The 14,907-nt window shown below is 58.0% G+C and overlaps 2 protein-coding genes across 3 annotated transcripts; both read right to left on the reverse strand.

Annotated features, from left to right (window-relative positions):
- Positions 1-993: 993 nt before the first annotated feature.
- Positions 994-5,937, reverse strand: BEST2 (bestrophin 2). Of its 2 annotated transcripts, XM_044255388.1 has the most exons (10): positions 5,906-5,937; positions 4,910-5,142; positions 4,707-4,801; positions 3,796-4,029; positions 3,547-3,701; positions 3,125-3,202; positions 2,794-2,946; positions 2,627-2,707; positions 2,277-2,431; positions 994-1,800 (listed from the first exon to the last, which is right to left on the reverse strand). In XM_044255388.1, exons 2-10 carry the CDS (start codon positions 5,059-5,061, stop codon positions 1,377-1,379), a joined length of 1,527 nt encoding a protein of 508 aa, XP_044111323.1. In that variant the 5' UTR covers positions 5,062-5,142; positions 5,906-5,937; the 3' UTR covers positions 994-1,376. The 2 variants fall into 2 exon arrangements, with proteins under 2 accessions (XP_044111323.1, XP_044111324.1); XM_044255389.1 differs by lacking the exon at positions 4,910-5,142 and having other exon boundaries at positions 5,906-5,926.
- A 2,911-nt stretch (positions 5,938-8,848) lies between these two features.
- Positions 8,849-14,093, reverse strand: GET3 (guided entry of tail-anchored proteins factor 3, ATPase). The gene is made up of 7 exons (XM_044254111.1): positions 13,897-14,093; positions 12,918-13,065; positions 10,830-10,978; positions 10,596-10,746; positions 9,892-9,999; positions 9,605-9,802; positions 8,849-9,197 (listed from the first exon to the last, which is right to left on the reverse strand). Exons 1-7 carry the CDS (start codon positions 14,055-14,057, stop codon positions 9,066-9,068), a joined length of 1,047 nt encoding a protein of 348 aa, XP_044110046.1. The 5' UTR covers positions 14,058-14,093; the 3' UTR covers positions 8,849-9,065.
- Between the last annotated feature and the right edge of the window lie 814 nt (positions 14,094-14,907).

Consider the following 14,907-nt stretch of genomic DNA (forward strand, 5'->3'; position numbering starts at 1 on the left):
GTGACATAATTTAAGCAGAGACCTGAAGGAGGTGGGGGGTGGGGTGAGTGTGTAGGTATCTGGGAAAGAGTGTTCCAAGCAGTGGGAGCAGGATATGCCTGAGGCTCTGCGATGAGGCTTTGCTTCGTGGTTAGAGGGACAGTGAGGAGCCCAGTGTGACATGAGTGAGGGGAGGAGGGGAGAGAAATGAGGGCAGGGAGATTGTGAACTGCAGGGAATACGTTTATTCCAAGGGACATGGGAATCATGTAGATCCTAAGGAAGGGAGGGACAGTACCTGACTTAGATGTTCATGAGCTCTCTTTCGCTACTGTAGAAGAAACAGACTGGGGATGGTTAGGGCCAAAGCTGGGAGACAAGGGCAGTGGTTCCTGGTCCCAGTGGATGGGTGACATTGGGGGCTCTAAGATGTGGGCCCTAGAGGAACGGGAAATGGTAAGATTTGCTGTTAGGTGGACAGGGAGGGGATAAGAGAAAGAGTTGGAGAGGAGTCCCAGATTTGGGCCTATCACCCAGAAGAACAAAGCCAACAGATAAGTTGGGGAAGATTGGGGAGCCAAGTGGGAGCTGGTTTGGGGGGCATGTTCTGTTCAAGGTGCTGCACGGAGATACCAAGCAGACAGATGGCTCTCCCAGTCTGGAATCTGGAGAGGGATCCTGGCTGGACGTGTGAATTCACCATATGATTGAATTAAGCCTGGGAGCACTGAAGGGGTATCAGAGAATGCAGGGACTTGGGGCAGAGAAGTCACTTGCAGAATCATAAAACAAGACTGAGAGGAGGAGCCTGTGGTCTGGGGACCGGCTGGTACATTAATGAATGAGTAAAGCCATGGACACTGATGGGGTCATTTCAGAGGGCAGAGTTTGGGAAGAGAAAGGCAGCGTGCGATCAAAGAATCTGGAAGAATTCTCAAATCTTAGCCTAATTCGTGGCAGGAAAAGTCAGGCTAATAATGTTTGTGTAAAAACCATTAACATTTTATTGAGCACCTATAATGGATCAACACTCTAAAATCGTTACTTCATCCCCATAACTCAATGAGGTAGGCACTCACATCTCCATTTTAAGGAAAAAATAAAGGCAAGGCACACTGATGGGTCCTCTCAGGCGGTGGAAGGAGGGAAGTAGAGCTGCTGGGAAGGACCGGCTGTTCAAAGAAGCTGGAAGTATCCTTCACCCTTAGCCCAGTGCCTGGCCCACAGGAGGCACTCGAAGCCCCAGTGCCAGACGTGAAGGACCCCGCGCAGGAGGCGGGAACCGGTCGAAATCGGACAGGTAGAGTCCACACTCGGCTTATGCAGGCCCCAAATGCTGCCTGTGTGCCCTGTCGGGGTTTGTGTCCCTGTCCTTGGGGATCCTAGGCCTGAGGGCCTCAGGCTAGACTCTCCTCCTCCTCGCCAATGGGGCTGGGCAGCCAGGGAGGAGCCGGTCCCCGCGGCGCGGGCATGGGCACGGTTGTGAAGGGCTCGGGGGCGGCCCCCGGGACGGGCATCTCGGGGCCGACGGGGAGCTCCGGCTCTGGCTCCCGCAGGCCGGGGTCGAGAAGCGGGTCCCCGCAACCACACTCCGGGGCCGCGCCGTCGGGGGCGCCTGCGCACGCGCAGCTGGCGGCTGTGGACGTCTCAGACACGCAGCTGTTCTTGCGGCGCATTAGGGACAGGCGCCGGCCGAGCAGGCCTCCCGCGGCCATGCCTGCGCCTACCGGCAGGAGGCGCTGCAAAAAGTCGCCGTGCGCCTCGCCCAGCGGTCCGTCCGCGCCGTCCAGCCGCTGGAACTGCATGTCCTCTTTAGCCAACCTGTGGGACGGGCAGTGTTTCAGCGTTGCGACCTCGCTGCTCTCCTTGATTGACAGAGACCGAGACACGCTGGTCCTCCTGGTTCCACCCACACCTTTGTCCCACTTATCTCAAAAGACCTTGGTCCTTCTCTCAAGAGCCTGCTTTCATCCTCTGGGTTTGACTAAGCTCAAACTTAGCCCTTCAAGCTTCAGTTGTGACGGCCGCGTCTCCGGCACTGCCTCTGGCCGCCCGTCCAATCTTCATAGGCCTTAGTGCTTAGGTCTGCTCCCAGTCAGTGGCCGTCCCAGACCTTGACCCGGATCGCTGCCCCCTCCCCCCATTCTAGTCGTCACAGACTTAGGTCTTAGACCCGAGTCTCCAAATTGGCCCCGTCCTGCTGTCCTATAGCCCCTTCGCTTGGATAATCCCCTCAGGGCCAGAAGCTCCTCCTGCAGGAGGCCCCACCGTTGGGCCCGCACGTCCCGCTGGCTCACGTGATATCGAAGGTGGAGCCCTGGAAGGAGGGCTGCTGCAGCAGGAACGCCGTGGCTGCGGTGTAGGGGGCGCGAGCCTCGGTTGCGTCCCAGTACAAATCCTTCTCTAGCATGGCCAGGTCATCATACATCTCGTCCACGGCTAGCATTGACACCTGCGGGCGTGGGCATGCGGGGCCGGGTGGAGCCTGGCACAGTGCGGGCACCGCGGGGTGGACCCCTCAGGATGGGTTAGGAGTACGGTGACTAAAGAAAGGAGGATGGTTCAGGGTCCAAGCCCTGACAAGTCTAGGCGGGTGGTGGGGCCAAGGCTGGTTTGGGAGCCCCGGATGGTCACAACCGAGTCTCACCTGGAAGTTGCGGTCGATCAGAAAGTTGGTCTCAAAGTCATCGTCGTCTTCTCCGAAGGGATTGATGAGCTGCTCGGCTACCTGAAGGGGGAGAGAATAGTCTGGTAGAGCCCTGCGAACCCGTGCCTATCCTTCCCCGGGTGGCCCTACCTCTGGGCCCCACCCACCTTGAGCCAGCCCGCATAGAAAAAGAACTGCAGCAGGGTGAAGATGGGCACGCACAGGTCCAGGTTGTGGCCTTCATAGCCCTGAGCTGGGTCCAGGAACTGGCGACCGATGAGGCAGGCCAGGAAGTAGCTGTACACAGCTATGGTCACCACCTGGGGGGCGGGATGGGTCACCAGGTCAGGGTTCTCCTGATCTCAGCAGGTCTTGGAGAGCCGAGGACTAGGATGGGGCATCACTGATACGGGGTCTTAGCTGGCCCTCAGTCTTTCCTTCAGGCCAGTGAGTCAGAGCATCTGTTGCCCGATTTAAACGGAGGCATGGCAGGGTTACCTGGGTATAGACAAGGGGTACGCTGATCCAGTCGTAGTGAAAGAGCATTCCACACTTGCCCCGAAACACATTCAGCTCCTGGGTGCAGATACAAGTCACGAGAGGGCCTGAATTGCGGGCGCACACATGGGGATCAGGTGTGGGTAGGTACGTGGGCTGGAGGTGAGTGGTTACCTGGTGGGTCGCAGCGTGCGCTTCTGGGTCTCCAGGGAGAGTACTTAGTGGGGAAGTGTACATCTGGGGTAGGGGATCTTGGTGCCTGGGAGTTGGCCCCCTAGAGATAAGTGTGCACCTGGGGCCTACTGGGTAACGGTGTTGGGAATCTGCCTCGTGGGAGGCGCGTGGCACGCCGCCGTCTACACAATTCCGGGGAGGTGTAATTTCCCTGGAATTTTGTATGAATGACCTCCCGGCGGGCCCACCTCGAGCAGCAGTTTAAGGGCGCTGTTGTCGCGGATGCGGCCCTCGCGCCGGGCCTGAGCAGCCAGGTTGGAGAACCAGACGCAGGGCACCCAATACTTGTTGTAGGACGAGTTCAAGTTCTCGAACTTCTTCCGCTCCTCCCGGGTCATAAATCCTGGAGGGGGTGAAGTCGGGGTGGGTGGGAGGTTACTCGCCCCGCCCCCTGCCCTCAGCCCCGCCCCCCGCCCGGCTTCAGGGCGGAGCCTCACCCGCCTCCACTACGTGGTCGACCGTAGGGAAGCGCTTGAAGACCGCGGTGCTGACTGAGCGCAGGATTAGCACAGCCGAGAGCCCGGCGTAGCGCATGAGCGTGCGCCTATAGAGGCGGCCCCGCTCGTCGCGTCCGTGCACCGTGCCTGCCACCACGCACATGAGCGCGTCGGGCAGCGGCATGCATAGGTACTGGTTCCACCAGCGGTGCACCACCAGCGTCACGTAGAAACCTGCGGGACAGCCGGCAATGCGGGGGCTAAGTGGGGATCCTAGGGCCAGGTCGTGGCAAGAGGGATGATACACGATCTGCAATCAGAGATACCCGGGAACGCTTGTCACCCACCCACCTCTCCGGGCCACCTGGGCTGGGAATCGGGGGACGGAGGCAGCCCTCTGATCAGAGAGGCTAGAGCAGGCTGGGTCACCCCGGCTATGTGATTGTCACCTGGGATGTGGGATTGGGATCTCAGTATGGAGATGGAGACACAGGGCCTACAAAGACAGGTTGTCACCCAGGGTTGGGAGCATGGTGATCTGAAACTGGAGGCTGGGGTCACGTGAAGTCACTGACTTGTCAGAGAAATGTCCTCCCGGCTGTACCTGAGAGGATGGAGTCATATGGGGTCACTGGAGGGGTCCCTGGGGCCCAGGACATGTCGGGAGCCATTAGGAGTCTCATGCAGACACGGGGGGGGGGGGACCCTGAGATGGCCAAGGATAAGCCTATGGGTGACATGGAGCTCTCATGGCTTACTGTAACCAGGTGACATCCAAGGTCTCTGTAAATTGGGGCCACACCTGGCATGAAAGATGTAGAAATATGGGTCTGTTGGGGGTAGTCTTTTGAGGAATGGGGTCTCCAAAAGGCCTGGAAATGGCTTTCTGGGGAACTCCGGAGCGAACGCACCCAGCACGAAAGAGACAGGGATGAGACTGGCATACTGATCACAGTAGATGACGAGCTTCTCGAAGTAACGCTTCTGCTCTTCTGTCAGCACGAAGCTGCGAGGGAGGGGCCAGGGAGTCACAGGAGAGCCTCCCTCCAGGACACACCCGAGGTCCCTTCCCTAGGCTCCCTGGCCGGCGCCCCGCAGCCCAGGGCCGCCTCACCGATAGGCGGCACTCAGCGCCATGTAGAGCCCTAGGAAGCAGACGAGCTCGCGCCACAGAAGTTTGTAGATGCTCCCGCGCCACAGCAGCAGCAGCTGCGAGAATCCTCCGAAGCGCGCATTGGCCACGCGGGCTGTGTACGTGACGGTCATCGCACCGCCGGGCCGGTTGCGCCGAAGGAGAGGGGGCTGAAGCGGACCCCAGCCTGTGGGCGGAGGAACGGGCCCCCCGGGCTGCGGACAGCGACGGAGAGGTGCGGGCCAGCTCAGCTTGGTGTCCCCTCCCGCACCGTGGTCTCCTCGGCCGCGTCCCGAGCCCAGGTTCCGGTCTCTTCCCAAGCATGCTCAGTCCGGCCCTAGCCCCCCAGTCCTTCCCAAACCCCCTCTGGTTGGCCTCCCTCTTCCCAGGGTTCCTGGTCTCAGCATCTGGCGTCTACCTCTCCAGGCCTTTCCCTCCACCCTCCACCCCCAAGACCCTTGGGTCCTGGAATCAGCCCCAGTAGCCCTCTATGGGATCCCAGCCCCCTTTCCTGGGCTCCCGCTACAGCCTTCCCCACTCCCTGAGTCCCCAGCGCCTCAGTTTCTAGAGTCATAGGACTCCGGCTCTTCCCCAGCCTAGATCCCCTTCTATAGGTCCCATCTCAGCCGGTCCCCCACCTCACCCCTACAGCTCCCAGTCTCAGCTCATCTTCCACCCCTGCACGCCCTTCTGAAGCCCTTGGAAACCCAGTCCCCAAGTCTCCAGTTCCCCAGGCTCTGTCCCCCAGGCCCTCTCCTCCGGCTGGTCTCTCCCCAATACAATTCCCGCAGCTTACCTGCTGCGACTGACTTAACTGCCCAGATTCTGTCCCTCCCCCCTTCTCATGGACCCTTTCATCTGTCCATTCCCCTCCAGCCTTCAGAGTCCTTAAGTCCCCACCCTGAGGAGTGATGGATTCCTGCCTAAAGACCTGTCTCTCCTCAGGATCCTGTTCCCCCAGGCCTGGGCCCTTCTCACCTGGTGCAGAGTGCAGAGACAAACGGGGCCGGGGACAGAATGGACGGGTGACTTCAGTGTTAGGTGGGGCTGAGGCCAGACCCTGGAGGGAGGGGGCTGGGGAGTGGGCGTGGGCAGCCCCTCCCTGGCCCGCCCCCCTCTGGCTGCAGCCTCAGAAGTTTGTTTGGAGAAGTCCTGCCAGTTTGCTACCTGGGGCAGGGGGAGCATATCCACCCTGTCCTCCCTCGCTCCTCCCTGTCTCTGTCCTCCCTGTCTCCAGTTAAGTCACTGGCCGTCCAAGGGATCTTGGACCTAAGCTGGGGGAGGGGGCAGTGACTGTCTCCTTCCCAGCTCAAGAGATACATACACACACACTGCTGAGTGAGGGTGTGTCACTCCACAAGGATGCACAGACAAAGACACACCATAGACCAAGACACAAATTGAGCTTCACAATTTGCGGTAACACAAGGGAGTCTACACTGTAACAAAGACTTACGAAATCACACAAGACACGGGTAGCTCTACCCACCCCCAACATTTGAATATGGGCAGATGGACCCTAACCCATCAGGCTCTCGGCTCTTGGCTCTCAGGTATCCATCCATATGGGACTCCAGCCACTCAGGATCCGGGACCCTGCATTCCCTCATGATCGCACCATGGAACAAAGATATGCAAGGTCACATAACCGCTAAGCACAGACCCCAGAATGCCTCCGCACACACAAACATACAGCGTCACATGGGAGGGACCATATATTTACTCCCCATCTCTCCTGCACAAACTCTGAGCTGTGGTCACACACCAGATGCAGGCACACATGCCCTCAACACAGTGGCACATGGTCCTGGGGTCAGAGCAGGGTCCCAAACCACTCCTACAACAGAGACCCCTCCCCTACAGTCCCACAGACCCTCCTAACCAGATGGGCTCATGCCCCCCCCCCATGAAACTCACCCGTATTTGCACAATCAGTAATAAGCCATTCCCCCCACTGCTCCCTCACCGCAGTGTGCCAAGCACCCACACCCATACACACACCTCAGTTCTCTGATATTCTCAGTACTGCCATGAACACACAACCTCGTCCCCTAATTTGGTGTGGATGCAGGCAGATGCTCCCCCTTTATAGACACCCCTACAAAGGGGGACACCCCCCTCCCCGCCTAACACAATAGCCCCCTTATCCCCAACATCAAACTCATAACCCAGTGTGGAAGGTGCGGAGGCTCAGAGCTCCAACCCCAAGATGGGCACCTTTGAAGCCCCTCATGTTCCCCGTGTGCACTAGCAGGCCTGCTGCAGCCCCGCCCTGCAGCTCTGCCAGCCAGGACACTGTGTTCCCAACCTGGCAGATGTCTGCCCTGCCCCGGGGTAATTAGGAACTGGCCTGGGCTGGCCACCCTCAGACCCAAATCTCCGCTGTCCAGCTGCCGGACAGCCCATGAAAGGGGACGAGGGAGTGGCACGGCTCACTTCAGGACCGGGGGAGGGCATGGGCTTGGAGGATGGTCTCGGTTTGTGATCAGGGGCCCCCACTTCCTAGGCCGCATCCCTACACGCACTACAGCTAGCCCCCACTCTGTGCTCAGCCCGTCCTCCCCCAACTCACATATGTCCCCACACACTTCTGATTGCTGGACCCCCGCTGGTCCTGGGGCAGGTTGCCCGGGCTGCCCGGGCTAGTTCACATGCCGAGTAATTGTTACAGCAAAGAATAACAAACACTCCTTGGCGGCTCTGTGCTTGGCGGAGTCTGGCGCTGCTTACTTCATCTCACCGAGTCCTTACAAGTGGACCTACAAAACCAGTGCTTTTGTTTTTCCGACTATCCAGGTAGGGAAACTGAGGCTCAGATGACACATGGCTTGAGGCACAGCTGGTTTTTGAACTCAGGCAGTTTGGCTCGGAGCCTGGGGTCTGTCACAGGTTGCACCACTGTATTTATTTACAAGGGCCACCCCAACCTGTCCACGCCTGCCTGCACACACCCAGTGGAATGGTGGTGGTGGTGGGGGGAGACACGTCTAGGCTCGGGGCTGGGTTCCCCCGTCATGCACACCCTGGCCTACCCGTGTGCAGCCTGAACACCACTTCCTGACTCATGCATGTCCTCAGGCATCCTCTTTCTGTCCCCTCGAACCAGCTCTGGCTTGGAACTTGCAAATGCCCCAGTCTTGGGGCTCTCGAGTGGGGATAACACCGGCTGTCCAGGCAGTGGCAGGGGGAGGAGTGAAGGGGTGAGGGAGCCCACTAAATGCCTTCCAAGCTGGTGTGCTAAACCCTTCCAAGGTCTGGTCAATTTTGCCATGATTCTGAATGGCCACACTTTATGTTTCCATTTTAGGGATAAAAGGACCGGAGTTCAAACTTCAGGAAGCATGCTGCCTATCATCCAGTGAGGCTGCTCTCTAGGCAGATAGGACTTCAGGGGCCCACCCGACCGGAGTCCTCTTCCATCCTGCCTCCTAATTAGCCCCCTGTTGCAGCCCTGTACTGGGAAGAGCTGATGCCATCCCATGGGAACAGGAATCATGGGGCGGAGACTGTTAATCCTCAGTCTGGCAGGCCCAACCTCTGCCCAGGGCGCCCACTAATTCCTAAACCAAACAGCAGGCAGTGCTGGGCCCGCTGCCGGCCTAATCCGTTCCCCACCAGCCTAGGGCTGGCCAAGGGGCCTCCCAGTTCCCACGCTCTGAACCTCAAAGGAAGCAGGCAGATGCTCCCCTTCTACTACAGACTTTATAGGACCAGCAGGGACACTGCTACCCACTGATTTATAAAAAGACAATCTCTTAAAGAAGATACCCTCCTTCCAAAGTTACCATAATAAACATACACCTCTATTATCTCTGGTGTGACTTGGTCCCTCTAGATGTGTCATCTCTGTGCAGTGTACACCCTGTGCAACTGTACCTAAAGTACAGTTAGATCCCTAACCCCTCTACATCAACATCCACAGTGGTTTAAGATCATTTTATTGAGGGGCGAGAGGCAGGGAGAGGTGGGGGCAGCTATAGCCCCCTCAGCCCCACCAGGGGGAACAGACCTCCTCCCCGCCCCCCGCCCCCCAAGTGGCTCCCCCTATACTATGGGGGGACTTTGTGCAAACTCTGCCCCCCCGGGGGGGGGATGGAGGGTGGGTGTGAAATGGTAGCATCTGGGGCTGGCAGCAGTGCTACTGGGCACTGGGGGGCTTGTAGGGCTCCAAGAGGAGGGCAGAGAAGGTGTTGACCTTGTCTGCCCCCCGCACCTCGTGGGGCAGCAGCGGCAGCTTCACAATGTGGAAGTCTTCATACAGGTCCTCCATCTGTGGCCAGGGCATAGGGCAGATGGTGGCGGTCAGGGGGGTTGTAGGGCAGGGACAGAATGTGGGTCAATGGGAGAGGTTGGGTTGGGGGGCTCCCAGGATCAGGGGAGAATGTGGGGCAGTGGCTTCACATGCTGATAGGTGGGGGTGAGACCAGTGAGGTCAGAGATCACTGGGCTGGGCCTCCCCCACCCTGGGGTCAGAGGTATCAGGCCAGGCCAGCTATTGTCTTCAAGAGCCAAAATTAGGGTGAAAGCAGGAGGCGGGGGCAGAGGGTTAGAAGACAGGACGGAGTAAAAGGTCAGAGAATACAGTAACTGATCCATGGGGCCTTGGCTGGGCTGGACCAGGCCCCAACTTCCAGGGTCAAAGGCGTGAGGGCTAGGCAGGCAGTGGGGCATGCACACCTGGTCCAGGTACTTGGCCTGAATCTTGTGGCGGGCCTCACACATCTTGCAGGGTTTCTCGGGGTCAGGGAAGACGAGCTGGTTGACGATGATGTTGTGGGTATCAATCTTGCATTTGGCCAGCTCCTGAATCAGCCGCTCCGTCTCGTAAAGGGACAGGAACTCAGCAATGCACACGCAGATGAACGTTGTCTGCTCCTACAGGGTATGAGGGAGGACAGTAAAGGGCAAGTTCCGGCCCTGTCCCCATCCCAAGCCTCTCACCACCCGCCCATACCATGACTCACAGGGTCCTTGAACTGTTCGCTGACGGAGCGGATGACAGGCAGCGTCTCTTCCAGCTTGGAGGCCAGCTGGTCTGCGTTCATGTCCCCTAGGCCCAGCATGTTGCACATCTGTGGGGGGTGGGGTGGGGCTCACAGCTTACCTGGGATGCCTTACAGTATGCAGCTTGGGGATGCAGTAAATACCAGTAAATAACCTCTGACACCTCCTGGGGTTAAAGGCCCTCAAGCAGCCCGGGGTCAACTCAGCTCTGGCATTTCTGGGGGCTTGTGGCCAGAGGGCTTGACTTCCTGGAGCCTTAGTTTCCCCACAGGTAGACCTTTCCTCCAACAGTTGTGGTACTGAGGCACAAGTCCCTGTAGGGGGACCACCCACCACCAAGGGAGAGGGTGGGTGGTGTGCTGAAATGTGGGGCACTGGGGTTGTCATGCTAATAACTCCATTTGACAGACAAGGAAGGGGAGGCCCAGAGCCACCTGGCTCAGGAGGAGGGGTCTCCAAGCTCTGCCTGGAGCACTCCGTGGGTAGGGGCAAGACACAAATCCTATGGACTAGGCGGACAGTCTCCCTCCACCCCCATGGGAAAGAGCCAACCCAACCACAGGGAACCGCGAACTGAGACGGCTTGTTTGGGGGAAGGCCTCGGCTACTGCTCGTCCGCACACTCTGACACGGGGGTGCCCGGCAGCCCTGGGGCCCTGCCTGCCTGTGAGATGAAGGGGCTGATCTGGTTCTTGATCTGCATGAGGCGGCCTAGGCCCCGCTCCACGATGGTGGGGAAGTTGAGCAGCCTCAGCGTGTGGCCTGTGGGCGCCGTGTCAAACACCACCACCGAGAAGTTCATGCCCTTCACCAGCCTGCGGGGGAGACGAGGGTCAGGCCTGTCTGCCCCGTTCCACCCCAGCCCCAGGCAGCGCCTGCCCCTGCTGCCGGGCCTGACCTCATGACCTCTGCGTAGCTCATGGCCTCGTCAATGCCGGGGAAGGCGCTCATGGCCTCCTGCATCATCTTCTTGCCCATGCTTAGCATGTTGTCCTCCTCGAAGAACTCGTCAGGCAGTTCAGCCACGCCAAGGCTGGGGTCAATCTCCTGAGGGCCGAAGGGTCAAGACTCAGGCCGCTGCTCCCGTCAAGCCTTCTCGCCCAGGCAGCAGGCGAGAGAGCCCACAAAGGGCCCCGAATGCCAACTTTCAGTGCTGGGGATACCCCTGTTCATCGCTGGGGATACCCCTGAGGTGCTACAGCACTCCCCCTGACCCCTCAGGTCCCGTGTGGTCACACAAATGGCCAAACCGTTTCACAAACAGATGGAAAATTGTAAACTGTGATCAGTGCCCCAGAGGGAAGTCAAAGCCCATGGCTCGGCCCTTGCATTGGCTGTTCCCCTAACTGGGGCCCTGACCTTGTGCAGATCATTTCTCTAACAAGAGTGTTCCCTGACCATCCCATCTAATGTCGCCCCAGCTGCCCCTGCCCCTCCTCACATGGTTGACTCATCACGTTTATCAGCTGTCAGCACTGTGAAGACAGGGGTTTTTCGGTGTTTATTGCTGTGTCCCTGGCACAAAAATGTCTGGCCCACAGCGGGCCCTCTACATGTATGTGGAAGCCATGAAGGGACGACTGTCCCCGGGATCTGGTCTGCCCTGGACTTAGTGCCTCTCTTCATCCTCCTCTCATGTAAGCCCTTGGGGACTTCACATGTCCCACGGTGAAGCCCCCAGCTCGCTGGCCTCAGGGGTCATTTCCCTGCAGGGAGCTTGCCACCCACGACCCCCGACAGTCACACCCTTGATGGGTTACTGCGAGTAACTGGGCCACCTCTAAGCTCCCACCCCTCACTCTCTGACCTGGGCCTCCTTGCCTCCTACCTATTTGGGCTATCTTGTCACCATTGTTCCCTGTCAGTGTCCCTCGTGGCCGGCACCCTTATTCAGCCTGGGCTCCACAGGGTGCCTACTTTGCCCTGTGGCTGGCAACATCCCCACTATCGTTATACCTAGCACTCTGCGATGGCTGCACCAAGGTGAACAGCCGGGGAATGCCCCTGAGAAACATTTCTCACACTGCTCCCCATTCCTGAACACAATCCCCAACAGGCACTCAAGCCAGACACACCCTCAGGAGTTTCTTCTTTTGCCTTAAACCCTATCCATCCCATTCACCCCCTGCTAAGACCAGTGCTGTGCCTGATTGGAAAGAGAAGCCACTGGCTGCCAATACCCTTATCTCCCCACTCAAAAGGTCCCCGTGCCTCCTACCCTACCCTGCCTCCATGTCCTGGGTCTGAGAGCTGAGTGAAATTTACACCCACTGACCTGCCTGAGGACCGTTCTCTGCCAGCATCCTTGCTCCCTCCTGCAGCCTCACTTGTCCCTTCCTGTTGGAGCATTTGCATCAGCAAACATGCTCCAGCATTTCCTTTCTCCAGCCCCGCCCCCCACCAAAAAAAGCCTCCAAAACACCACCCACCTCAGCTGCTTCCAGCAATGGCCTTATTTCTCAGTTGCCATGATGGCCATCACTGTCTCCATTCCTCAGCTCACTCATTTTGGGAAGGCTTTTGCGCCCACTCCCAGAGTGGTCTCTCTAGATCTGATGTGCCTGCTGGAGCCCACTACTTCTTCCTCCCCTGACCACTTCTCCCAGCATTTTGCCCCCACCTGAGTTTCTCTGCACGGTAGCCATAGGGAACCTTCTGAAAAATGAATTTGACCATGACACTGGCCTGCTTAAAATGAACAGCTTCTTATTAAACTTGGAATCAAACGTAGCTGTTCCCAGTGGCCTACAAGATCCATACCATGTAGCTGTGATTGACCTATGATATCTCCCTCCCTCCCCTCATTCACTAAACTCTGGTCACGCCATCCTCCCTTCTGCTCTGCAAACATTCATCGCTTGTTGTCCTGTGGGTATGTTGAGGGATGATGGAGAATGTGCGGGACATGGCAGCTGATGGTCGGTGTTCACAGAGAGAGCCTGAAGGGCCTTTGCCAGAGTGGGGAGCTGAGCCCGGCTCCACTCACCATGGCGAAGAGGTTGTCATAGCCTTTAACCTTGGTAGGCACCTTGGAGAACTTCTGGTCAAATGCATCGGAGATGTTGTGGGCTGGGTCCGTGGAGATAATCAGAACACTCTCCCGCCCCTTGGAAAGCTGGACTGCTAGGCTGCAGCTAGGCAAGGGAAAGGTCAAAAGACAGGGAGTGAGGGGTCCGGCTCTGCTCCCTAGGTCTGCAAGGGGTTACAGAGGGCCTAGGAGCAGGGGATCTGGATTGACAGGGGCCTTGGGATAGAATATGGGTAACTGTGGAATCAAGACTTAACCCCTGTATAGGGACCCTCTCAGATTTCACCTACTGACCCCTCTGGGTGTCTACAGTGATAAGGTTCAGCTGTCTGAGTTGGTCTAGCCTGATACCCGCTGCTTCTTTGTTGGCACAGAGTGGCACGGTCCAGCGGTCCAGTCAGCCTGGCTTGACCCTGTACCCCCTCCCTAAACGCTAAGCTAAAGGGTCCCTTGCATCGCCCGCTAAATTCAGGAGGGTTCAGGATAATTTGCTCCAGGGACCCCTAACCCCTCTGCCCAGCTGACAGCAATGGTCTAATCACGTGCCTCCCCTCCCGCCTACCACCTCTACCCCAACGTGGCCAGAGAATGTCAAGGTTCCCCGACTAGGATAGTTTGCCCCTCCCCCTACTCCAAGCTCACTCTGGTACGGTCCAGCTGACTGGGACACCTAAGTGCTCTCCTGGCTCCCGTGCGCTGGGTTCAGTGTGGGTCTGCCCTTGAGCCGCAACGGGGGCGGTCCAAATCAGGGGGTTCCAAGCCTGCATTCAGGCAGTATCTTCCATTTGCCCCAGGTAACTTCTGGGAGTACAATCTGGAAGACCCCGGTCCAGCCCGCTTGCTTGACTTGGGGTGGAAGAGCCATTCCGGAGCCTCCTCCTCTTCGCCCGGTGGTACATCCCACCCGTCTTCCAGGCCCCCGCCGCAGCTTCCTTACCTGCAGGTGGTCTTGCCAACGCCACCCTTGCCCCCGACGAAGATCCACTTAAGGCTGCGCTGCTCGATGATGTTGCTAAGCGTGGGCTCCAGCGGCTCCACATCAGGCGCATCCTCGAACTCCTCTGCCTCAACCCCCCACCCGGCCACCCCTGCCGCCATCTTGGAACCGGCTCACGTGATCAAGCGGAGCGCACCATGAAAAGAACCTACAGGGGAAATTGCCTAGCACATACCCATCAAGTCCAGGAGCCTGAATTAATTTCCTCATGGCCTGGCTTTTAGGAGGTAACAGAAGCTATATTTCCAATGTCTTTCTTTTCTAGGATTCACTTTGTCGCCCTCTTGTCTAAGTTTTTTCAGAGACTCCCCCTGCAGAATTAACCTATTGGTACTTTCCAGACTACTCCCCTTCTCTGACTGGTTCCCAAGTCTCTCAGCTCTCCTTTCATTGGCTACATTTTTTCTCACTTTCACCAATCAGTCTTACGTTCCGGTAGCCGCCAACCTCTCCTTAGCAACCAGCCAAACACCCTGTCCATGCCCTTTCCACGAAGTTAGATCCGCGGTCCGCCCTGGCCTGACTCCATAGGTTCAACTTCATGTCGATCATTTGTCCTTATTCTCTAAATTGGGTCCCAACATCGCCTCAGGTCCGTCTCTTCTGCTCTCCAATTGGCTGTGAGCCACCTGGCTCTTGACGCAAACCAATCACAGACAAACCGATTCGTTGGCCGAAGACAGGTCCCTGGACCGCAACTGGGCTAGAGGGAGAGTTACTCTGGTTGTGGGCGAGGTCCGTAGATCTTCGTGCAGTGCGCCCTGAGCCCCATGCTGGGCAGGCCAGGGCAGAGACCACACCTGCAGCTGCGCTCCTCGTCGCAGAAGGGACCCTATTCCCGGAAGCCTTCTCTCACTTTGCTCTCTGTTCGAGGGGAGATTCCAGCGAATTCTGTTTGAACCTCTGTCCTGGGCAGGAATACCGCTGGGTCCCAGGCCTTTGGCGAACACT

The sequence above is a fragment of the Neovison vison genome, chromosome 6, assembly GCF_020171115.1.
Source record: "Neovison vison isolate M4711 chromosome 6, ASM_NN_V1, whole genome shotgun sequence".
Classification (NCBI taxonomy): domain Eukaryota; kingdom Metazoa; phylum Chordata; class Mammalia; order Carnivora; family Mustelidae; genus Neogale; species Neogale vison.

Excerpts from the sequence above, each read along its gene's own strand:
- BEST2 (XM_044255388.1), bottom strand. The coding sequence starts at position 5,061 with ATGACCGTCACGTACACAGCCCGCGTGGCCAATGCGCGCTTCGGAGGA. Across the intron at positions 3,203-3,546 it reads CCCTTAAACTGCTGCTCGAG|GAGCTGAATGTGTTTCGGGG; the intron begins GTGGGCCCGCCG and ends ATCTGCACCCAG. Across the intron at positions 2,432-2,626 it reads TGATCGACCGCAACTTCCAG|GTGTCAATGCTAGCCGTGGA; the intron begins GTGAGACTCGGT and ends CCACGCCCGCAG.
- GET3 (XM_044254111.1), bottom strand. The coding sequence starts at position 14,057 with ATGGCGGCAGGGGTGGCCGGGTGGGGGGTTGAGGCAGAGGAGTTCGAG. Across the intron at positions 10,747-10,829 it reads AGCTACGCAGAGGTCATGAG|GCTGGTGAAGGGCATGAACT; the intron begins GTCAGGCCCGGC and ends TCTCCCCCGCAG. Across the intron at positions 10,000-10,595 it reads TCAGCCCCTTCATCTCACAG|ATGTGCAACATGCTGGGCCT; the intron begins GCAGGCAGGGCC and ends CACCCCCCACAG.